This window comes from Rousettus aegyptiacus, unplaced genomic scaffold (genome assembly GCF_014176215.1).
Source record: "Rousettus aegyptiacus isolate mRouAeg1 unplaced genomic scaffold, mRouAeg1.p scaffold_m13_p_5, whole genome shotgun sequence".
NCBI lineage: Eukaryota > Metazoa > Chordata > Mammalia > Chiroptera > Pteropodidae > Rousettus > Rousettus aegyptiacus.
In genome coordinates, this window is record NW_023416308.1 from 79,359,723 (window position 1) to 79,376,218 (window position 16,496).

Consider the following 16,496-nt stretch of genomic DNA (forward strand, 5'->3'; position numbering starts at 1 on the left):
ATGGTCCTTTCTGTTGATGTATTGACTGTCTAGGGCCATTTATTCTGCCCCTCACTTTCCTTGGCCACTGCCTCCCTCTTACTGATTCCTAACTCTGAACGAAATCTGCACTACTTCAGGATTTAGAATCTGACTCTCTGAGTCCTGCTTCTGTTAAGTGTTTGCATGATTTTGTGACTGTTTCATTCTATCCAGTGTATTTGGAATGGATTTAGCAAAATTCTTTTTGACAAACTGTAATAACTTGCTTCCTCTGAAATTATGAGAAAAAAAAAAAAACTACGGAAGTTGAGGGGATCCTGAGGAATGAAACTGCTGTGGGGGCCGGAGGGTGGATGAGCGAGGAGGTGGGATTACAGAAAATGCTCTGGGGAATGTTTGGGGCAAAGCCATGACCTTTCAGGTTAGAGCCTGAAAATCAGAAAGGGGCTAGGGATAGACCTTGAGGCTGCTTATATCAGGAGTTGTACTTCTGATGTCTTCATGAATGTTATTTAGTGGAGTTATTCTCTTCCTGGCTCTCACACCTAAACATGCTTGAGAATAAGGGCCTCTGGAATATCCAAACTGCCAGGCTCCAAGTACATTCGAGACTCAGATATAAGTTCCCCCTCTCTCTCCTCAGGCTCCTCCAGGACTGGCAAAGACTGGAACATTCCAAGAATCCCTAAGATCAATCAGCCTGGTCTCTTGGGAGCTCGGGGTAGCCTCCAGGGTCAATATTACATATAATAGCAGTGATGCCTTGTGCACGAGTGTGTTTGGGGAAGGAGGGAGTAGCAAAGAGCTCATTTTGGGCACTCTGGAGGCCCTTAGGTTATTTAAAGGGCCACATTATAGATTCTGGGTGCCCAAAAGCAAGGAGAGGAGAGATGCGGGGTCATGAGTATGCTTCCCAAAAGCTACGTGAATATTTGCTAAGCTATGCTTACATACACATGGACACATCCCCACGTACACAGTTGAAGAAAGTGTCTGGGACCAGCTTCCCTCTTTCACATTACGTCACGTTCGGGTAAACTTGTTAGTTGACCATTTTGATCCTCTTGCTGATGAGAGACATATATATTTTGTTGATTTCTCTTTATACTTTTATCCATTTTTGTTTTACATACTTCAACTTATATTCTTTAAGTGGATACACATTTACTTATTAATATAGTCTTATATGTGCAATGTTTATTTTGTTAATGAATAATGAATCAGTTTGTCCTTTATAAAATATCATCAAAAATGCAGTCTCTTACCTATTAATGTTGTTATATCACATTTTACCACTGTAATACAGCAGTACAATGTTATCATGATTTTGGAATCACTTTTACATATATTAACACTCTGAATTTTGTTTTCCACTTTGAAAATCTTGATTTTTATTTAAATTGATGCTGATGAAGTTTTTTTCATTGCTCTTCTCAGGTGCTTCACCAGGGTGCCACCATGACCCCTTGCAATGCCTCCCAGGGCCATCCTTCTTTCTTCATTCTCCAAGGTATTCCTGGGATGGAGGACAAACACAGATGGATATCTATTCCCTTCTCTTCCATGTACTTCCTCACTGTCCTTGGGAACTGCATCATCCTCTTCACCATTTCCACAGAGCGCTCCCTGCACAAGCCCATGTTCCTGCTCCTCTGCATGTTGGCCCTCACTGACCTGGGCATGTCCACAACCACCATTCCCAAGGTGCTATGCATCTTCTGGTTTGGCCAAAGTAAGATCAGCTATGAGGGCTGCCTGGTCCAGCTGTTCTTCATCCACTCCATCTCTGTCTTGCAATCTGCCATCCTAATGACCATGGCCCTTGACCGCTATGTAGCCATCTGCAAGCCCCTACGCTATGCCACCATCCTTTCCAATAGTCGCATTGGGTTCATTGGCCTAGTGAGTTTAGTGAGAGCCATACTGTTCATTCTCCCCATGCCTATCCTCCTCCAGCAGATGCCTTTTCATGCCAATCATGTCATCCCCACCACCTACTGTGAGCACATGGCTGTAGTGAAGATGGTGTGTGTGGACACCACGGTCAATAGGATATATGGTCTGGTGGTGGCCTTGTTGGTTGTTGGGATAGACATCTCAGCTATTGCCTCATCTTATGTGCTAATCATCCGGGCTGTCATGCGTCTGTCTTCTAAGGAAGCCCACCATAAAGCAGTCAACACCTGCACCACACACATCTGTGTCATGCTCATCTCTTACACTCCCTCGCTTTTCTCTTTTCTTACTCACCGGTTTGGTCGAGGGATTCCACCCCACGTCCACACCATTCTTGGCAACCTCTACTTCCTTATACCTCCAATGCTGAATCCTATTATTTATGGAGTGAAAACCAAAGAGTTTAGGGATAAAGTGACCAAATATGTTTGCCAGAGGAAGGAACCCATAACCGTTGTCCATAGTCAGAAACTTGTCTGATCATCCAGCAGTGGTAGGTATAAGAAAAAAAGGTTAAGAAGAAACAGTTCCTGGGGGAATAAGCTAGTGGTAGAAATATGTCATCTTGACAGATTAGCTGCCCAAAAAGCCTTTGAATAGATTCTAAGACACAGCAGACTTACTTGGCCTCACGAATTCCAAAGCAAGGCAGCTATCCCTTAAGAAATGGAAATCATGACATCTGCTCCCCACATTTGACATGGTAATTAGGAAAATTATTTATAATAATGTATGTAAAAGCACTTTAAACAGCAACACACACTGAACGCATGCAATATGGGGCGAAAAGTTTTCTTATGGAGAGAACATAAAAGCAAACAATAATTTGTTCACCACTTTGCCAAGGCAAGTCCAGGTGTGAGATGGTGTGGGGATGTACTTGTATTTGTGTATTTAAGGGGAGGTGAGAAGTGAAGATTATTTTGGGAGAATGAGAAGGGACATGAAAAGTACAAAATTGTATTTAGCCTTGCTATTTTATTATCCCTGCTACAGGAATCTTACATTTGGGCAACAGGACTTGTTGCTTCCTTGTGAACTAGGGAATGTGGACAGAAATGTAACCTCCAATTCCCAGAGAAATTTCAGAGGAAAAGGAAAAATGGGAAGTACTTAAGCTTAAAAGGTTAATATGTATTTTAACTAATTTCATACTTATAAAAATTCCTAGGGTTAACTCTTCTACTTGTCCCAACTAATTCCAGTGTCTGAGAAGAATCTCTTACAATGTTGAGAATGTTCTGTTAGTGGTTACAGTTATAAAAATCAGTTTTATACTGGAAATCTTTGGCTATAGACCTCTGCAAGACAATTTCCCTGGGAGCCCAGGAAGGAGCATGAGTAAGTATTTAAGGCATCCTGTGATGCCCAGAGTCTGTGCTCAGGTATGGGAACTCATTAAATTCAGAGAATATTGTTTATCATTTCTGGACATTGATTAGGGATATAGCAGCCAATATTTTAAAATGCATAAAGTTTGAAAACAGAAAGATTCAAGGGTTTTTCATTATATTATATAACTAATATATGAAAGCAGAATTTAGTGAAAAAGATACATACAATTAAGGCCACATGACTACTATTTAAAAGTGACTTAAAATATTTCCATTGCAGGGAAATAAATGAAACTTCTCCAGGGTGTGACATCTGATACAATAAAAAATAAGAAAGTCTTCAAATATACTGATGATTCAATAACAAGGGCTGAGAAAGCTGGGATATTTCAGAGGTTGAAATAATGGGCACAACCTTTAGGAAAAGAAAAACTCGAGATTGTCTAGGAAGTGCCTTTTCTATAAATGGAGGACCAAAAATGAAGGAGGGTCTTGCAGGAGCAGGAATGATCGAGGAACACCTATCTGAAATGAATGCTGAGAGCAGATATAAGCCACCACAAACATGCAACAACAAAAAAGATCACTTGACAAAACGTTTTACGATTAAGAATTTAATTGGCAAATACATATACGATTGTGAAAAGGCCTGAGACAACATTAGCTTGATAAACTGTAGTTGTGCAGAACTTACTTTCTGCTGAGATCTGAGAGTGATTTTTTTTTTTCCATCTGATTTGAATGGGATTGGAGTACAGAAGAAGGGAGTCCACATGTTATAAAATATTATGGACCTCTCATAAATATTTTATTTTCCTTTTTTTTTTCAGTGAGACAGTTTATAAAAAAAGAAGTCTGTTTTTATTGAAATTTTGGGAAAAAGATTTATTGACACCTGAACACAATACCTATCATGGGAATTGTGCCAGGAACACTGGAAGCAGCAAGTGATTCTAGGAAAACTGAGGACACTAAAGGGAATCAGAAAAAAACACAAGAAAGTTTGACTCTTCTTGTTCTTCCTTGGGCTTTTTTCCTTCTTCAAAAGTGTTATTAATCTATGGTCGATTGTTTCTACTACAGAATGATCTTGACTCTTTGTGGGCTTGCTGGAAATGTGACAGATAATATTAATATTTACTATTTCTTTTGTGTGTCTACAGAGTTATTCCTAGCCATGCCAAAGTTAGAAAAATGTTTATATGTTTTATATTTTGGTCAAGTTTAATCACTTCGTGTTTCTCTGCTAGGTATTTGAATGTTGAAGTAATTCAGGGTCCACTTTACTTTCATTATTTCCTTTGTTTGGAATTGGAAACAGTCCCAAGCCCTCAAGTAAATTATAAATATTTTGTAATAGTTATGTAAAAACTTCTAATAAATGATCAGGAGGTGACAGCTCTGACTAGTGTCTAGGTTATTGGAACAGAAGGTTTTTCAGCATTGGAGACTTAAAACCTAGGTTTCCCCCCAAAAACGGGACCTAAGACAAAAGCTTGTATATTGGCAGTTTTAGAAGTGAAAGTGCAAAACAGGTGTAGCAAAATAGGGAAGGTGGAAAAGCCAATGTAAGTGGTTTTCATACAGTTTCACACTGCTAGTGGAGAGTGGTGTCCGACCATGCCAGGACCAGCTGAGGAGCCTTATGAGATATTTCAGAACTGTCTTTCTCGGCAATGAAACGATTATACTCAATGACTCATGTGGGGATCGTGGCCTGCCCAACAGATATTAACGCCCCCGTACTTTCAGGCTGTGTATACATGACAGCAGAGCTGGTTGCAGGGGGTGTCCTATGTCATGGAGTTGGTGCAGCCCATGGCACCTTAGATCAGCTATCTGGTTACATCTGCGTGGAACTGGTCACAGGAACAGTGGCTAAATAAGGGTATGACCAAGGGGATTTTGAAGTGGTGCGCAAGGGTCATCTAATGTAACAATCTACATGACCATGGCCCAACAATAGATTATGAACTTTCTTTGAGATTGATGGGTGGGGGGGAGGGGGTGGGGGGGTGGGGGGGAGGCAGCGGCTCATACCTTGAGCCCATCCCATAGAATTATAACAAAGTCATCTTTCAGTATTAAGATTATTCAATTTCCACAGTTACAGCTAGCTCAGGTGTCCTTAGAAATATTCTTTTAAAAATATTTAAAAGGGATCTTAGGAAGAAAAGAACTCCTTAGATGTGCATAGTTCTCAGCAATTCTTTCCAAGTCTTCCTTTTACACACATCTAATTAAAAATTTTATTTATTTATTTGAAATCTATTTTACTGTTGTAGTTGTTGTTGTTAAAATAATATACATACTTGGTATGAGCCATCAAACGTGGTAGAATACACACTGGAATGTAAAAGTCTTCCATCTACCTCTACATGATCCTAGTCCTAGAAGTAAACCCTTTAAACAAATTTTAAGTATACACTCATAATTACCTTATCTATATGAAATATAAATACATATATGGAGCGATCTAGATAGAGTCCCTTTCTTTACAAATATGGCTATATCATTCACATTTTTAGACATTTATTTAGCTTTGAACTTTAACTTATAGCAGATTTTAAAAAAATTTTCTCTTTCCCTCTTCGTCACACATTATAAATTCCCCCTTCCTGTCCCTTGACAGGGACATGTTTTTACCTAATTAATCTAGTCCTGGACTTTCCTACTTTGATTCTTTGGTAAGCAACTTGTCCCTATCCATAATGCATTCTCCTCCACCACAGCTAAGGCAAAAACAGACCCAAGTGAAACAAACAGTAAAGACAAATGAAACTGGTGGTACACCTTCTCTTTGGACCACCAAGTCCCTAGCCACTGTCTTCTAGTATTAAGAAAAACAATATTTTCTCTCCTACAGCAAGGTGCCTTTTTCTAAAGTGCTTCTTTGCATGTGTACTCTGCCCCATTTGAGTTCATGCTCCATTTTGATAGAAATAAAAGTACCACTGCACAGCCCTCTCCTGAGAGTCTTCCATGTGCATACAGGAGAGCTGACTTCTTGGCGATATTCTCTTCTTCATGTTCTGTTGTGTCAAATGCAGTTTTCTGAGTTTATATATTTTTTAGTTTGTATTTTTAAATAATAGTTTATTTCTGCTATGTAACATAAAGTTTCATATTATGAAAATGAATATAATATTCTCAAACATACTTTCATCAATTTAAAATATTTAAAAAAATTTTTTTCCTACTTTTACTTAAACGAACTCTTGCTTTAAAGTTTTCTTCTTAAAACTTAGTCACTGTGGTTGTTTTAGCAGACCAATATAAAACATGGTATTATATTCACAACTTCTTGGCTTTACTTTAGTTCTTGTTAGGAAAAAAAAAGGTATCTCTAGCCTCATTTTGCCTTATATGTCTGAAATACTGTATTATATCTTGGGTCTTGGAATCTTGCATGCCAACAACTGTATCCAAACATTTCAATACTTAATTATGTGGCAATGATGTCTGCCGATAGGTCTATATATTTAAATCTAAATATCAGGGACACATACTTTGAATATCTGCAACCAGATGAAGGCCTATATTTCAGGTGGTCATTACTTCAACTTTTGACAGACATTGCTTTATTTTTCTTTGTTCCTTTATTTGTTCAAGCTTATAAAATTTAATGCAGAAAAAAAGATGTCCTGTTATCATTCTGGGGATTATTAGAAAATTCTCAGAATTTATTTATTATAATTCTATGCTAGGAGCTATAAATTTAATTCTTTGTAAAATCAGAGCAAAGACAGAAGACAGAAATTGTGTATTAATTCAATATTAATTCAAATAGTTGAAAAACAGAAGAATGGGAAATATATTCAAACAGGTCATGTAATGAAAGAAAATTACTAATTGAACTTAAGAAAATGCATCCTTAAGATAAGACAAGTGTCTTTACATATCTTCTATGGAAGAAGATATATAGTGAAAAATGAACAAGAAATAACTTCCATGGGCAAAATTGAATTATAATTTACAAATTATAGAAAAGACAACACATTACAAATTTTCTAATTTGTTTACTTAATAATATTTCTTAGCAACAGTTGCATATCAGCAGAAATAGACCTATTTTATCTTTCTTCATGACTCCTTAGCATTCCTCCATGTTTGGCGAATTTATTTCAGCAGTCACTTATCAATAGCTTTTGTCGGTCATATAAGCATCTTGTTATATTGACCTTTTTTCTACATATGGCAAGTATTATTGAAGTATAAATAGTAGATATGGAATTATTAGAGGAAAGGAAAGGATATATTCCCTTCTTAATTTCTTACTGTATCTCTTTTTGCCAGATCACCAAAATACACTACATGGAATGTAAGCATTATAATTTTAAGTGTATGATATAAACACACCACTCAGCTAATGAGGGTTAATAGTGACCTTATATTTGTTTCTTAGGCTGCTGTAATAAATTACCATAAACTAGGTACCTTAAAACAATATTTGTTTACTCTCACAGTTTTGGAGGCTAGAAGTCCAAAGTCAAGTTGTCAGAAGGGCCACGTTCCCTCTGCAGATTCAAGGGGAAAGAATTTCCTTGCCTCTCTCCTGCCTTCTTGTGGTTGCTGACAATTCTTGGTATTCCTTAACTTGAAGAGACATCACTCCAAACTTTGAATCCGTCATCACATGGCATTTTCCCTGAGTGTCTCTTCATATCATCCTCTTTTGTGCCTATCTGATTCCAAATTTCTCTCTTCTTATTGAGATTCCAGGCACAGGATTAGGTCCCACTCTAATGCAGCACAAACTTATCTTAATTCAATTACATCTGAAAAGACCCTATTTCCAAATAAGGTCACATTCTAAAGTTCTGGACCTGAATCCACCTAATCACACTTATTCCTCATATAAATAAATTCTACAAATATTACTACAAAATAAAATTACGTTAATAATGCTATTTTGCAATTTATTGTGTAAGCTAATATTATTGACAGCAACCCATAATACTACATATAGATTCATCCTACTTTTAAAAAACTGTTTCATAGTATGTTTTAACTAATCCTGTATTGGTAGACATTTGGATTGATTCCAATATTTATTTTTATAAAAAATATTGTGGCTTACGATCAAGGGTTAGAAACTATGGCCCATGGGATAAAGTTGATTGCTACTTGTTTTTATAAATAAACTTGATTAGGACACAGACAAACCCATTTGTTCATTTGTCATCTATGGCTGTTTTGCATCACAGTGATAGTATTGATTAGTTGTGAGAGATCATTTTACCCACAAAGCTAAAAATGTTTACTCTCTGAAACTTTACAGAGTTTTCTGACCTCTGCCTCAGAGGAAGCCAAGAGTCAGAGAGAAAATATGAGTCAAGAAATAGTTACTTGGAATTTTCTTTTTTGCCCCCAAATTCTATTCAGTGTCCTATAATGACCATATTAATGTGCTTCATAGATAATCTATCATAGGGAGCCAATTGACTGAAGGACCTAACTCCTGCAATTTAAAATCCATTATTGCATTTACACCAAAGTGATGTCTCCCATTGGATTCTCCCCACCCATGACTGAATGTAGCAATGATGCTAAGGAAGACACCTTCCTGGGAACATGGGACAGCTTGGTAGTCTCCTCGGTCAGTTGACTTTGTCTTTGCATGGCAACCTATGATACTTCCACTCAGGCTTTTCCCTCTCCTTAACTTGGTATTAAATTGTAGTCTGACTCATTTCTCAATCTATACTGATTCTCCTCTTTCTTTTCTTTCACACAGATATTTATTTGAATAACATTATTACATGTGAAATTTAATCTTGGCATCTGCTTTGGAGAGGACCCAGAATAATGCAAGTGACACTGAGAGCAGTACAAGTGGAAAGATAGGAAATTTGGACTAGCTCACTTCCTGCCTGGTAGGCAGAGAATACCCTTCTGATTGGTAGGCAGGCCAGGATAGTACCTGGAAAGAGGCGGTGATTCATCTACTGAAGATTTTACCAGGGGTGGGAAACTTCGTGTCAAGTACAATTATCCAGGCATTTGAAAAATATGGAGGAAGCAGTGCCTACAAAGACAGGAATTTGCTGGTTATGGTAAATTTGTTTTGATGCCCTATAGAAGGATGGGAAACGGAGAGCCGCTAACAAACATTTAGTAGCTAAAAGGGAGAACCAGAGAGCCTCAGTTGTGATAGTATATAAAAACACCTTCATCACTTATAGTAGAAAGGCAAACGCAATTGAATGGCAGGATGGATACCTCATTGTAAGAGTCTCGGGACTCCAGGAATGTTTTAATATTCAGCTAAGGCAAGTCTGCTATGTGTAGAAGATGACTCAGTAATCTTCCTTAGACCTTCTGGACATGCAGGTCCCTGAAAAAGTCCAGAATTACTTCTATGCTAGAAGATGCTGCAGGAGCCTTTGCCCTAAATGACAATACGTATCCCCCTCATGACATAACTCCTCCTCCTCCTCTCCTGAATGCCAGGCTGACACATAGGGCTAAATCACTGCATAACAGAGAACTCATATAGAACATATATATATATATATATGTTCTATATATATAGTTATATATATATAAAACTATAACCCTATATATGTTCTATATATATATATATATATAACTATAACCCTAAACAATTAAAAGACCTAGCTGGCATGTATAGATGGGGGCCAGGGACAAGCTCTGGAACTGAATTTTGAAAGTGCTTGATGAATGGTATTAGAATATAAGGCTAGATGAGCAAGAATTAATTTAATTTCTTAGGGATGGTATTTAACATATGTATTAGTTTTCTACTGCTCCATGACAAATTACTGCAAACTGAGCTAGGAAACATTAGCTTGAGTTCCTTGAATTAGGCTTTACATCTTCGAATTATTTCTTCATGGCTCCTGGTTCCACTCTGTGGGCTCTTGGTTCTACCTTCTGGGCTCATAATTCTACCTTCTTAGTCTTCCTTACTTTTTCATTAATAGTAACACGTGTTTGTGGCTTGGAGTAGTTTATCAGCTTGTTACCTGCCAGTAGAATTTTGGAGGTTCATGGACTTTCTTTCATTTTGACCTTAACCAACAGGAGGAGGTAGGGATGCTTCTACACCCTGTCAGCAGGAAGGAACAATGTAAAACCAGGTGATTTACTTGAATACCTACTGGTATTCTTTTGCCTCATCGTAAATGAACAGAGACAGTAATTCTGAACTGAGAAGTTTACTATCGAGTGTTTAGACACTTCGGGAATGAAGTTTTGGGTTATATAACCAGATAAGCAAGTAATAATACCTGCCTTGGTGATAGCTAATGGTGAGGGAAATTTAGCATGGAAAGTGGAGGACAAAGGCGAATATTAGTTGTAGCTCTGAGATCAACTGCAGTGGCAGTGACTAGAATTCATCCTACTAACCTCTTGGCTCTGAATTTTCTCTCAAGGAAAAAAAGTCTTTAGGAATCATGTAGAGGCAGTTCTTGAACCCATGTAGGGAAATAAATCTGTGCTGTGCAACAGATGGATTGTGACTTTGTACTTGTGGTAAATTATAATTGCCTGAAGCTCTTGCTGTTTGCCAAAGTCATGCCTAGCAGAGGATACTTCTAGGCAATGATTGAGGTTGATCCTAAAGATATGAAAGGAAGACATATACCTATGAGGTACAAAATTGTTTTATTATATACTCTAGTCTTTGTGTGCAGTCTGAGATGGCCTATCCTGTCTTCCTAGTTTCTTTCACACAGGTATTTCCACTAGTAAAATTCTTATATGTTTAATCTTTTCCTAGGGTCTCCTTAGCTCCCTTGGGCAAACCATATAAGAAGGTAGATGTCAATGGAGACTGGGCAGTGCTTCTTGCAAAGCCAACTCCTAGGGGCACAATATGTGTCTCAGAAGAGTATAGATTGGATGGGGGTGAGGTAGGGCATTAAAAATAGAATAACTAGAAAAGGAAGATATTTTAATTTCTCCAAATAGTGGTAACTGTTCATATGACAACCTAGAAACACTTTAAATTAATTATTGGTATTAGGGGTGAAGGAGGCACATAATAGTTTCCATGTTTTTATAATTAAAACAATTCCTGCTAAAAGTTCCACTTAGTTGTGCTGTACGACTTGCTCATTCATGGTCATCTTTAGAGAGGCAACATGGGCTTAACAGAGTGGAAAGGTATTTACTGACCAGAAATATTGTGATTTGAATTCAGGCTTAACCACTTAGTACCTGTGTAACTATAGAGAAGTTACAAAGAAATTGAGCTTCTGTGAGTCGATCTGCAAAATAGATAATATTACATAACTCGAGTTAATGTTAAAATGATTCCATGGGCTATTATATGTAAAAATACTTAAAATAACTAGCATAAAGCCACCTCAACAAATGGTATTTCTTCTGGACTTAATAACGTGTGAAGAACATAAGATAAAACTCTTCTATCCACTCCTCTCCTAGGACAGTTATTACCCTGAGCTTTTTTTAAAAAAAATTTTTATTATTAATTTCAAGTATACAGTACATTGGTTAGACATTTATATAGTTTATAAAATAATCCCCCTAATGCTCTTTTTCTCATCTCGTTCTCCAACTAGCCATTACATTAATGCTAACTACATTCCCTATGCCGTGCTCCCTATTCCCGTGACCATCTATCAACTACTAATTTGTACTTCTTTAACCCTTCACCTCATTTTCCCAGCCCCTCAACATTCTCTTCTCTCTGACTATTACCAGATTGTCCTCTATAATTGTGAGTCTGTTTTTGATTAGTTTGTTCTTTTCATTCCTTAGATTCTGCTTATAGTATTTATCTTTCTCTGTCTGATGTATTTTACTCAGCATAACCTCTCAGTCCATCCATGTCATTGCAAATGGTAGGATTTTGTTTTTTCTAATGGCTGAGTAATATTCCATTGTATATATGAACCATAACTTCTTTATCCAATCGTCTGTTGGTGAGCATTTAGGTTGCTTCCATATCTTGGCTATTGTAAATTGTGCTGCCACGAACAGAGGGGTGCATAGATCTTTATGAATCATTGTTTTGGTTTTCTTTGGATAAATACCTAGAAGTGCAATTGCTAGGTCAAAAGATATGTCAATTTTTAATTTTTTGAGAAAACTCCAGACTGTTTTCCATAGCAGCTGTACCAATTTGCAATCCCACCAATAGTGTGTGAGGGTTCCCTTTTCTCCACATCCTTGCCAACACTTGTTCTTTGATTTATTAATGATAGCCATTCTGACAGCTGTGAGGCAATATCTCATTGTGGTTTTAATTTGCATTTCTCTAATGATATTGAGCATCTTTTCATATGTATATTGGCTATTTGTATTTTCTCTTTGGAAAAATATCTGGTCAGATCTTCTGCCCATTTTTTAATTGCACTGTTTGTTTGTTTGTTTTTTGTTGAGTTGTATGAGTTCTTTATATACTTTGGATATTAACCTTTTATCAGATGTCAGCTGTCCCATTCAGTCAGCTGTGTTTTTGTTTTGTTGATGGTTTCCTTTTCTGTACAAAAACTTATTTTGATGTAGTCCCTTTTGTTTATTCTTTATTTTGTTTCTCTTGCCTGAGGAGGCATAGTTGAAAAGAAATTACTGTTAGCAATATCAGATAGATTACTGCCTATGTTTTCTTCTAGAAGTTTTATGGTTTTGGGTCTTACATTTAAGTCTTTAATCCATTTTGAGTCTATTCTTGTATGCAATATAAGAAAGTGGTCCAGTTTATTTCTTTCTTTCATTTTTATTTTTGTACATATCTGTCCAATTTTCCCAGCACCATTTATTGAAGAGAGTGTCTTTACCCCATTGTATATTCTTGCCTCCTTTGTCATAATTTCAGTGAGTGTATAGATGTGGATTTATTTCTGGGCTCTCTGTTCTGTTCCATTGATCAATGTATCTGTTTTTATGCTAGTACCATGCTGTTTCAATTACTTTAGACTTCTGGTATAGTTTGATATCAGGTAATGTGATACCTCCGACTTTGTTCTTCTTTCTCAAGATTGCCATGGCTATTCGGGGCATTTTATGGTTCTATATTAATTTTAGTAGTATTTGCTCTAGCTTTCTGAAAAACGTCATTGGTATTTTGATAAGAATTGTATTGAATCTATAGATGGCTTTGGGTAGTATGGCTATTTTAATGATGTTGATTATTCCTACCTATGAGCACAGTATATGCTTCCATTTATTTGTACCTTCTTCATTTTCTTTTTTTCAATGACTTACAATTTTCTGAGAATAAGTCTTTTTACCTCTTTGGTTAATTTCATTCCTGTCCTGAGCATTTTTTTGTGGTTTTTATTATCCAATGTCCTCATCAGCTTTTCCAAAAATTGAATGCTGTCTTCTCCACCATTGAAAATATATTTTGATGACAGTAGAATATTTAGTACTTTATTTTCTCTCTAAACTCTGACATGCTGGTCATGAAAGTGACTGAAAGTCAGTGTTAGGCATAAACTCTCTCCATGCTCTCACTTTCAATGGCAAATCTGGCTTATGAAGTACAAAAAGGCCACAGAGAAGCCATCATATCTTAATTATTAGACTGTGCACTTTTTCCTTCCCTCAGGCTAACATTTCCCAAACACATCCTCCATAAAAACAGTTTTTTAAGTTAAGAATAAAGTAGGATATTTGTTTACTAAAAGAGATTGACAGCAGAACAGGCTGAAGAAAGTAGTTTTCTTCTCTTGTGTGGATAATATGGTTTTGTTTTCTGTTTGGTAGGCATTTTCCTACCCTGAAAGCTAGACAGGACCAGGTGAAATCAAAGGAAAAGAAGTATCTTGTTCAGGAGGTTCTCTGTTCTAGATCACATAAATTAAAAATGTTCTTAAGGTTTATAGATTGTATAGAGTAGAAAAGAGGCTAGTATTGGCTAGACTCCCAAGCTGAGGATAAAGAGTACATACATTACTGTTATCTTCAGTGTCATCATCCTTTTAAGAATCAAGCACAGTGATAGAGATTTAAGGAAGATTTGGAAATTTAGAATTTTTTTCTGACTTTAAAATCCATAATTACAATTATTTAAGTTGTGCTAAAACTGCAACTATCCTATTTTTCAAGTTTTTATACTCCATGTTTTTATTTTGTTTACCTAAAAGAAATGGGATCATTTTTGCCTAAATATCTAATCCTGTATTTGCCTTATTGTGCAATGAATCCTATGATAACTATGTATTTAAATGATTAGATAGAAACTTCATTTACTACAATGATTTAAATCCTTTCAACATGGCAATGCTTTATCATATAACCTGGTTTTTATGTATGACCTGAATCACCCTGCAATATTACTTCAGGAATAGGTAACTTCTTGTTAACACATACTTTAAGATGGAGTTTCTGGTCATAAGGGTCTCTTGAATTAGTCATCTGGACATGTGTTTCCCCTTGCAATAAAACCTGTAATATCTATCTCAATAGTCCTTGAGTCCTGAGTCTACATTTTACCTTCAATTCCTTCATTTTTGTCATAAGCATCATCATCATCATAATCATCTGATTGGTATTGTGAACATGCTACATAGCTGTTGCATTAAAAATGACTGAGGAAAAGACTAATTTTCTAAAGAGCTATTAAATGGTATCCAAAAAAAATGAGTATGTTAAACCTCTTTCAGTAATAAGACACTATTTAAAAATAAACACAAAGACAGAGAAATAGAAAACAGAGAACTGAAGTAAATGTGAACTTTTCATCAAAACAAGGAAAGGCATCTTGGATCATTTACAGAAAAATTTTGTGTGTAGTTGATGAACATGAATATAAACGTGAGAGCCATCAGGAGACCTATATTATAAGAGTGCTCCTATCAAAAGACATAGAAAGAGCTATCTTAGGTTCTGCCATTTAGTTCATAGCTCAATGAAAGCAAAAAAATATTGGTTCATCATGGAAGCCAAAACACACCATGCATGCACACACATGCGTGCATGCGCACACACACACACACACACGCACATGCACACACACTCCTCCATGGTCTCTTCTTTCCTCAACTCAACTTGGTCTTGGATGGTTGGGAAAAGGCGTTGTGAATTGTCCTCGTTGTTTACTTACTCACAGGTTGATTATGTGGACCCACAGCTTATTCACGTCCTCTGCACAGGCATTTGTCTACTTTGTCTCGTATTTCTTTCATTTTTATACCATAGATAATGGGGTTGAGCATTGAGGGTAGAAGAAGGTAGAGATTGGCAAGGAGAATATGAGTTTGAGGTGGGATATTGAGTCCAATGCGATGGATGAGAGAGGAAAAGAGTGCAGGTATATAAGTGACAAAGATGACAAAGATGTGGGCTGAGCAGGTGTTGAGAGCTTTGTAGGTGGCATCTCTAGAGTTAAGGCGTACCACAGCCTGCAGGATGAGACCATAGGAGAAGCCAATGAGCAGCAAATCAAGTCCCACAACAAGCAGAATCACAAAGAGCCCATAGATACGGTTAGGTCTGGTGTGGTCACAAGACATTTTCACCACGGCCATGTGGTCACAGTAGGTATGAGGAATGACCATGTGGCAGAAGGTCAACCTTTGAAGTAGAAGAGGCATGGGTAGGATAAGTATCACACCCTTGGCTAGAGCCACTAGTCCTAGGCGTCCAACTAAGGAATGGCTCAGAATTGAATTATAGCGTAATGGCTCACACACAGCCACAAAGCGGTCAAAGGCCAATGCAACAAGTAGGGCTGAACGTACCACAGATGCTCCATGAATAAAAAACATCTGGGTGAAACAGGCATTGGGAGCTATATCTCGATCGTTGAACCAGAAAATGCAGAGGAGCTTGGGCAACAGAGCCAGCGTGGATATGAGGTCAGCCACCATCAGCAGGGCCAGGAGCAGGTACATTGGTCTGTGAAGTGTCAGTTCTGTGGCCACCAGGAAGAGGATAACACCATTGCCAATGAGAATAATCAAAAACATGGAGAAGAAAGGAAGAGATAACCACAAATGCTTTGATTCTAAACCAGGTATGCCCATCAGAGTAAAGGTCAGGAAGCTGGAATGGTTGAAGTTTAGCATAGTAGAAACTTTGTTGTTAAAGAAATTTAGACACCTGCCAATGAGATATGAGTAGTGGGTTGTTTTTCACGGTTTAACTTCTTTTTATTATATGGTGACAGTGGCTAACGAATTTTAATAATTTTCAAGTATACAATTCAACAAAATCATATTCACAGTTTAACTTTTAATGACTTGATGAAATGGGTCTCAGAGAAAGATGTAAAGATACCTCTTT

General features: G+C 37.1%; 2 protein-coding genes across 2 annotated transcripts; one reads left to right on the plus strand and one right to left on the minus strand.

Moving 5' to 3' along the window:
- Window positions 1-391: 391 nt before the first annotated feature.
- LOC107505597 (putative olfactory receptor 52P1) lies at window positions 392-2,418 on the plus strand. The gene is made up of 2 exons (XM_036221577.1): window positions 392-403; window positions 1,420-2,418. Exons 1-2 carry the CDS (start codon window positions 392-394, stop codon window positions 2,416-2,418), a joined length of 1,011 nt encoding a protein of 336 aa, XP_036077470.1.
- A 12,925-nt stretch (window positions 2,419-15,343) lies between these two features.
- On the minus strand, window positions 15,344-16,279 carry LOC107505598 (putative olfactory receptor 52P1). The gene has a single exon (XM_016135858.2). The coding sequence runs from the start codon at window positions 16,277-16,279 to the stop codon at window positions 15,344-15,346; it is 936 nt and encodes a 311-aa protein (XP_015991344.2).
- Window positions 16,280-16,496: the final 217 nt, after the last annotated feature.

Coding starts and splice junctions, on each gene's coding strand:
- LOC107505598 (XM_016135858.2), bottom strand. CDS start 16,279: ATGCTAAACTTCAACCATTCCAGCTTCCTGACCTTTACTCTGATGGGC.